This window comes from Pyrus communis, chromosome 6 (assembly GCF_041283825.1).
Source record: "Pyrus communis isolate YQ-2024b chromosome 6, ASM4128382v1, whole genome shotgun sequence".
Classification (NCBI taxonomy): Eukaryota; Viridiplantae; Streptophyta; class Magnoliopsida; order Rosales; family Rosaceae; genus Pyrus; species Pyrus communis.
In genome coordinates this window covers 2551699-2559798 of record NC_142570.1, presented here as the reverse complement: position 1 = coordinate 2559798, position 8100 = coordinate 2551699, and the positions used below count along the sequence as shown (strand labels likewise).

General features: G+C 41.7%; 1 protein-coding gene across 1 annotated transcript; it reads left to right on the top strand.

Annotated features, from left to right (window-relative positions):
- The first annotated feature begins 4856 nt into the window (after positions 1-4856).
- Positions 4857-8087, top strand: LOC137710894 (flavonoid 3'-monooxygenase-like). The gene is made up of 3 exons (XM_068450051.2): positions 4857-5469; positions 6346-6789; positions 7274-8087. Exons 1-3 carry the CDS (start codon positions 5029-5031, stop codon positions 7922-7924), a joined length of 1536 nt encoding a protein of 511 aa, XP_068306152.2. The 5' UTR covers positions 4857-5028; the 3' UTR covers positions 7925-8087.
- The last annotated feature ends 13 nt before the right edge of the window (positions 8088-8100 follow it).

Here is an 8100-nt window from a genome sequence, read left to right as displayed (position 1 = left end):
GATGATAGATTTCCTATAAGATTTTTAACCAATTACGTCGCGCCACGTGTCACGATCTGTTTACAATCTTTGATGATAGATTTCGATCAAATTTTTAATGAATGACGACATGCCACTTGACATTATCTACAACCTAATCCTTTCTAAATCCTTCAAATAATCCACCATCCATCCTCAGAAATCTCACACCAATTTTCTTAAGATCTCTATCATTATTCATAGTTTTTGTTTCCTTCTTACAATGTCTTATTCTTCAAGGATGATGTGGAAAATCGATCAGCAAGAGGAATAATTGTTTAACCAATAAGAAGGAATGTTCAATCTCCAAGTGGCCCAAAATGAGATGGAAGAGGATGAGGAGCGTAGAATGGGAGATGATGAAGCAAGAATCGCCAGAGCCTCAAATTCCCATTGAGTCATCCAAGCTGTGGCTCAGATTTGCAGGCTCAGCCGTTTCGCAAACCTTGATAGAAGTAGGCAACGACAAGGTATAAATCTCTTGGACGATTATTTTGTCCATAACAGTGCATTCCCTGATACGTAATTTAGACGTCGTTTTAGAATGGAACGACATTTGTTCAACAAAATCATGATTGCTGTTTGTAACCATGATTCTTACTTTGTGCAACAGAATGATGCTTTTGGTGTTATGGGTCTCCTTCCTGAGCAAAAAATTATTGCTATCTGGCGGATGCTTGCATATGGAGAATTTACAGACCAAGTGGATGAGATAGCATATAGCTTTTGGGTTTGGAACTTTCGGAATAAGCACCACATGCGTGGAATTAATACGGTTAGGAATGAGATGTCCCATCATAAGGTCCTCAATCAACCCATTGACTTCAATCATAAGATGATCCCAAAAAGATTGATAAAATAGCCCTAGAAACCATCAGGTCTAGGAGCCTTGAGTCTCCCCATTTGAAAAGCAGCCACCTGAATCTCCTCAGCCGAAACCTGTGCAAGAAGGGATGCATTCATATCATCTGTCACTTTAGGCTGAATGTAATCTAAAACTGTGCCCCACTCACGTGCTCCCACGGATGTAAAAAGTTTGACAAAGCGTATCAATGGCTTTTGCTACCCGTTGAGGACTCTCAAGCCACTGCCCCTGTTCATCTTTAATTTTGATCACCTTATTTCTTCTTCGCCGCTGTAAGGTGGATTGGTGGAAAACTTTGGTGTTTGCATCACCTTCCTGGAGCCATTTTACTCTGGCTTGCTGTTGCCAGTAGCTTTCCTCCTGCCGCCACAATGCATCAACCTCCACAGACAAATCCTCAATTTGCTTCTGATTCATGTCCCAATCCTCTTGCAATTGCCCATGATGTTCCAATTTTGACTCAATTTGTTGCCCCCGGCAATTAACTTAGAACGGCAATCATTCACCCTTTTATTCCATCTGGACAGACTGTCACCTAAACAAGGCATCTCCCAACAGCTTCTCACAATATTCTGACAGTCCACCTCATTGGACCAATATGCTTCAAAGCGAAATAACCGTTTGCCTTTACTACATTGTGGCTCACCTTGGACAATTAGAGGATTATGATCCGAGCCCAGCACGGTAGCATGAGAGACATAGGTGTTAGGCCACATCTCGAGCCACTTCTGGTTGACTAAATCACGGTCTAATCGAGCCTCCACAAGATGACCATTGCGATGTCCCCGCCGAGTAAATTTGGGCCCATGAAACTCCAAGTCTAACAACTCCATATTATTCATAAAGTCTCCCAGATATCTCTCCCAATTATGTCTTATCACCACTTCCCCCGACTTCTCCCAATCGCATAAAAAATCATTGAAATCACCTCCACAAATCCACGGTATGGTGGTCGGATAAAAGTCGTTGTTCATTTGCTGCCAAAAAGCCGTCTTTTTTGCGTGATAAGGAGTACCATGCACCCCTGTGAATCTGAACGCCCAATTTGAATCCACAATCCTACAGTGTGCATCAATTAAATGTCTCGAAGAGTCCACCGTGTCCACCTCCACAAATCATCCCACCACAAACTCAATCCACCGCCACCGCCACCGCCCTCATCTCACCTATGTTTATCCTGCATTTCCTTCTCCGATAGTGCCTCCAGACAGTCCCACATATCTTGATACTCAATTGGAAGTTCCTGCAATTCCTCCTCTGCATATATCGCCCGTTCCATCATTAAACATCGCTCTCGAATACTCATTTTCCTGAGTTGATTCGCCGTTCTCCTCTTTCTCTCCATTACATTTGCCGACAGTTCAATAGCCCTACTTTTCTTCTTCAGGGATTGAGCCGATCCTGTGGCCACGTCTGATGACTCAGCACCCCGTTTAGAAGAACTGCCCCCTGATTCCCACTAAATGGGAATCGACCTCCCTGTTGGAATTGCTGGTGAGCTATAACAGCCTCGTCCAGAATCTCCTCAATCCTTACTGACGTACCTCGAGGTAAATTTGGATGAATGTCCATAGAATGAGTACTCGTGGAATCCAATGAACCCAATCCCTGCTCAACCTGATGCTGCATCTGTGAGGAGCTTTCAGTCGGAATCCAGTGTCCCGGGTTTAGCAGCATGTCATCCGTTCTTTTCTCCAGTCTTCGCCATCGTTTTTTATTTGTAGTCCTACTACCGGTCTCAATATTAGGGGGCTGCACCCTCTCACTACCCTGATCCCTATCCTCCTGGCCATCATGTCGCTGTTCATATCGTTGTATAGGAATCGAAACTTCACGTCTTCATGTCCCAGCCCGTCGTCTAGTATCCGAACTGACAGTTAAGTATCTCTGAGGTTCCACCATTTCTGTAATTGGTGCCGTGCGAGTCCAATCTCCGTACCTCGCAGCACCCCCTTGCGTTGGTTCCAAAGAACATTCTGTCTTCGCATGGTCAATTCTTCCGCATCTGTAACAAAAATCTTGGAGTCGTTCATACCGGAACTCAACCCAAGTCTCTTCGGTATCTTCTCTAGATGGCCAACAACCTGTGGTTAATGGATTCATGGTATTCACTACAACTCTGACTCGAAGAAAACCGCGTGCAATCGCTGGATTTTCTGTCTCCAACAACTCTCCAATTTGGTGCAGCAAGCCTCCTGGCATTAGGTTCTGAACAAGTTTAACGGCACCCTGTGTATCTGGACCCACCAAAGCTAGAACCGGTGGCCACCTCTGTATTGAGAAGTGTTGCTTCATAACTGCCCACGGGACTTGATTAAATATCTGTGTTTCCGTACTGGCACCTGACAGATTTTTCAGTGTGATCGGTACACAGGATGATACATTACGTGTCATTAAATAAATAGTGAGATATGTGTGTTAAAAAATTAATAATTTAAAAAATAAAATTTCTTACCATTCCTATTAAAACACGAGGTGTACCACTTGTGTTTTCGTCACAACTAAAAATTTCTTCCGGCACAGTGATAATAAACAGATTTTCCCGGATCCATTTGATGTCGATATCCCTTAAATCCTTCCAAGCAGCACGAAGTATATTACGAATTCCCCATTTATTTAAAGTTCTGTTAACTAAAGCCTGTCCCACAAGTTTGACCCCATGTTCCCACAAGTTGAACGTTCTTGGAGAAGACTTAGTCACACACTCATACAAGCAAAAGACCAAAGTTCGTAGGATGTAGTTCGTGACCGAGATAATCTTCCACAATTTTCTTTCCCACACAGACGGTTGAAACAGGTGGAAATGACAATAAAGCCACAAGAAGAAAAGGTAAATGGAAGGACCTGGGCTCAATCACGCTAGGACGGTTCTGCTCTTCCCTAGTAGGTTGTTCATGAGCTCCCTGGGTATGTGGGAATAATTGCTCCGGTTAAGTTGTTGGGCGTAATTACTGTAATTCCTTTTGCCACCGCCTGTAGTTCCAAATGTAAAATTACCAAAGCACAATTGGGTAATAGCTGCTAGGATTACAGCAGAAGCAACTTTACCAGAAAATTGAAGAGAAAAGATCTTTCTTTTCATAAATTCCCAGATCTTTATGGTAGGCGTAATGAAGGGTTGTCTACGTGGGTAATTGTAAACCAGCTGATATGCAATATGAGCTAATTTGCAAGCTCAAGCGGGTTAGTTAAGTTAACTATCGTAGTGTGTTTGTTAAAGTGTCGAAAATAATTTCATTGAATAAAAGATAATTCAATACTATTTTTAACGAAACTATCAACTTTCTTAACAACGTGATTAAAGATGTAATTAACAAGGTAACACAAAAAAAAAAAAAAAGTTACTAGTGTAATGTTAAAACGTACATGTATTTATTTAGTAATCGTTTACTTCACGCTCAAGAAATAGTACATTGTTTTTTTAAATCCACCAAAATATGACATTTGAACTATAATAATTAAAAATAAGTGAATGCGTGATGATCATATAAAACAAATTTTCCAACTCTAGATCCTTAAAATTCACAAGATATAAAAGTTTATTTAGCCCTTCTTCCTCCCTCCAAAAGAAATGAACAAAAATCCATTCCGGATTTCACTTTTCGAAACTCAAGGATCAAGTAATATGGATAACTCAAATTGAATATGATAGTTCCTACTAACTTATTCTCGCTGATCCACCTCAAACAAGCCAAAACTCCGATTTCTCTTTCACATAAACTAAATGCCGGAAATTTTTATCCATAAACTCCAGACCTGGAGTGGAGAGGATCCACATTCAAAGAAATGACAAAAATAAACGAGCCCATCTCAGTCACATTAGCATAAAAAAAAGCAAATATTAAACATAAAATAAACACTTGAGGCCATTGCATATTCATAGTCAAAAGCAAAATTAAAGTATCCAACCTTCTCATCTCATCTTCTTAATATCCAACCTTCAAAAAATCTGCGTCTACCATTCATAAGTTCCACCCCAAAACAAAAATAAAATAGATAAAATTAAATTGAAAATTCAACCTAACCCGCCCCAACAAATCAAACACGTTCCCAACCTCCTACGCACACACCCCAGCCACCCCTCCTCCTCTTATATATTTTATCCAACACCGGCAAACATCTGACTTCACTCACAGTCTAATACCATGTTTGTTCTCATATTCTTCACCGTTGTCTTGGCCTTTTTCTTATACCGGCTCTTCGCCCCCGGCGGGAGCCGCCACGCTCTGCCTCTTCCGCCAGGGCCGAAACCCTGGCCTGTCGTGGGAAACTTGCCCCACTTAGGCCCCGTTCCCCATCACTCTCTGGCGGCGTTGGCCCGTCAGTATGGACCCCTTATGCACCTCCGCTTGGGGTTCGTTGACGTGGTTGTTGCAGCCTCTGCTTCGGTGGCGTCACAGTTCTTGAAGACCCATGACGCCAATTTCTCCAGCAGACCACCCAACTCGGGCGCCAAGCATCTCGCTTACAACTACCAGGATTTGGTGTTCGCGCCGTACGGTCCACGATGGCGGATGTTACGGAAGATCAGCTCCGTCCATTTGTTCTCCGGCAAGGCTCTCGATGATCTTAAACATGTTCGCCAGGTAAGCAATTGGGCCGTCGTCTTTTTACGTTGATTTTCTCTACACTTCATTAATGCATGTTTTATTAATTATCTAGCAATCGAAAACTGATTTATTCTTAAATTAAATCACTAGGTTGACTACACGTTTCTTAATTACTTGTAGTTACAAGCTTTTATTAAAAAAATTAATCAATGTTCATAGTCGTTAATTAACAATTAATTGTGGTCTTAATTATGAAGCTGTTACTCCATGTAAGAAAGTTAGTGCATTTTACGCTCAATACTATATTTATTATTGTTGGATGAGATTCAATTTTAAGATTTGTATCCATCCACTGTACAGATCTCAAATGATGGCAATAAATAAGGTGGTGAAACATCATTATCGCTTGAGAGTGATGGACAAAAATATTTCCATAAGAAAATAGTGTATAAAAGTGCGATTAATGGTAGACCGGTACAGGTGATGAATTACCGAGGTATAATTTTTTTTTTTCAAATCACTGAGTTTTGAAATCAAAGCCCTAGTAATATTGTCTCTAGACCCTGCTTACTAATTTAGTTTGGAGTAGTGATATATATAATCTCTAAACCTTAGTAATATTGTTTGCAATAAAATAAAAATTAAAATAGACTCGTAAATTTTAGGATTAAATATATTTTACGCCACAAGGTTTGGAGATCGTTTGCACAATAAGCCACAAAATTTTAATTTTTTACATGTTACACCACGTCATTTCTTAATTACACTAATTTAAATTTTCCGTCAATTTGATGTTCGAGATACTATAATTGCATCAATCACTCAAAGTACTATCCACTTACAACATCTTTTTGTTCTTAAAGTTTTCAAATCATTTTCATTAGTTTATTTATATTTTTAATAATATTATAGGAGGAAGTAGGTGTGCTGGCACATGGATTAGCAAGTGCAGGGTCAAAGCCAGTGAACTTAGGGCAGCTACTGAACGTGTGCACAGTCAACGCCCTAGGGCGGGTGATGGTAGGGCGGAGGCTCTTCGGAGACGGCAGCGGGGGCGAAGACCAGAAGGCCGACGAGTTCAAATCCATGGTGGTGGAGATGATGGTGTTGGCTGGCGTTTTCAACATTGGCGACTTCATCCCGGCCCTCGAGTGGCTGGACTTGCAGGGGGTGGCGGGAAAGATGAAGAAGCTGCACAAGAGGTTCGATGCCTTCTTGACCGCCATTGTTGAAGACCACAAGAGGAGCGGCGAAGGGAAGCACGTGGACATGCTGACGACGTTGCTGTCTCTCAAGGATGATGCTGACGATGAGGGCGCCAAGCTCACGGACACTGAGATTAAAGCTTTGCTTTTGGTACGCTCTCTCTCTCTCTCTCTCTCTCTCTCTCTCTCTCTCTCTCTCTCTCTCTCTCTCCCTCTCCCTTCATCATTTTGTTTGAACCGTTGCATATGATAACAAAAGGATTTATAGTATAGTTTGATTTTTAGGATTTTAGAAAAATAAGTATTGTTTGTTTTAATAAGTGAAGTATTTTTTTTTTCAAATTATTTTCACTTTTCGTACACTTTTTTTATTATCTTTGTGCTTAACATTTCTTTATCAATTTGTTCGGTTTAGTTAAAGATGAGTGCGCAAGAAGTGAAAGTTTGTCGTTCATAATTATTATTTTGAATTTTTATGTCTCTTTTAGACAATTTTTTTCATTTAATGTTGTTCATATGAAGTGTAAAACTAATGAACACTTTCTTGTTGGCCAATGGTGTCTACGTCATCTTAAGTCAAATTACTACAAAAAGCTATTAGACTGACCCACCCATAATAATTTTGATGCACACAGAACATGTTCACAGCTGGCACTGACACGTCATCAAGCACGGTGGAATGGGCCATAGCAGAACTCCTTCGCCACCCCAAGATTCTAGCCCAACTCCAACAAGAGCTGGACCAAGTAGTGGGCCGGGACCGACTCGTAACCGAGTCGGACCTGCCCAACTTGACCTACCTCCAAGCAGTAATCAAGGAAACCTTTCGGCTACACCCGTCAACCCCACTCTCCCTACCTCGCATGGCGTCAGAGAGTTGCGAAATCAATGGGTTCCACATCCCCAAGGGTGCCACTCTTTTGGTCAATGTATGGGCCATATCTCGCGACCCGGCCCAATGGTCTGAACCGCTCGAGTTTAGACCCAAACGATTCTTGCCGGGTGGAGAGAAGCCCAATGTGGACGTCAGGGGTAATGATTTCGAGGTGATACCGTTCGGGGCGGGGCGGAGAATATGCGCCGGGATGACCCTTGGGCTGCGGATGGTGTCTCTAATGACCGCGACCCTGGTCCACGGTTTTGATTGGACCTTGGCTGATGGGCTCACCCCTAATAAATTGAACATGGACGAGGCTTATGGGCTCACACTACAAAGAGCCGCACCATTAATGGTGCACCCACGTAATAGGCTAGCCCCTCATGCATACAATGCGTCATCACCTTGAATTCTTGAGAGAGTTTTGAGTTGTATGATGCTTTATGAAAAATGTGTTGTCTTTGGTAATGCTCGATATGTCGTTTATGAGCAGAAGTATTTTTTTTATTTTACGCCTGATGATCTGCTTTTCATGTCCGTCTTTAAAATAATAAAATCACGTACATTATTCACATGATAATTTGA

Bases quoted from the DNA above. Each gene is read 5' to 3' on its own strand.
- LOC137710894 (XM_068450051.2), top strand. From the start codon at position 5,029: ATGTTTGTTCTCATATTCTTCACCGTTGTCTTGGCCTTTTTCTTATAC. The intron at 5,470-6,345 runs GTAAGCAATTGG...ATAATATTATAG, and splicing joins ATCTTAAACATGTTCGCCAG to GAGGAAGTAGGTGTGCTGGC. The intron at 6,790-7,273 runs GTACGCTCTCTC...TGATGCACACAG, and splicing joins AGATTAAAGCTTTGCTTTTG to AACATGTTCACAGCTGGCAC.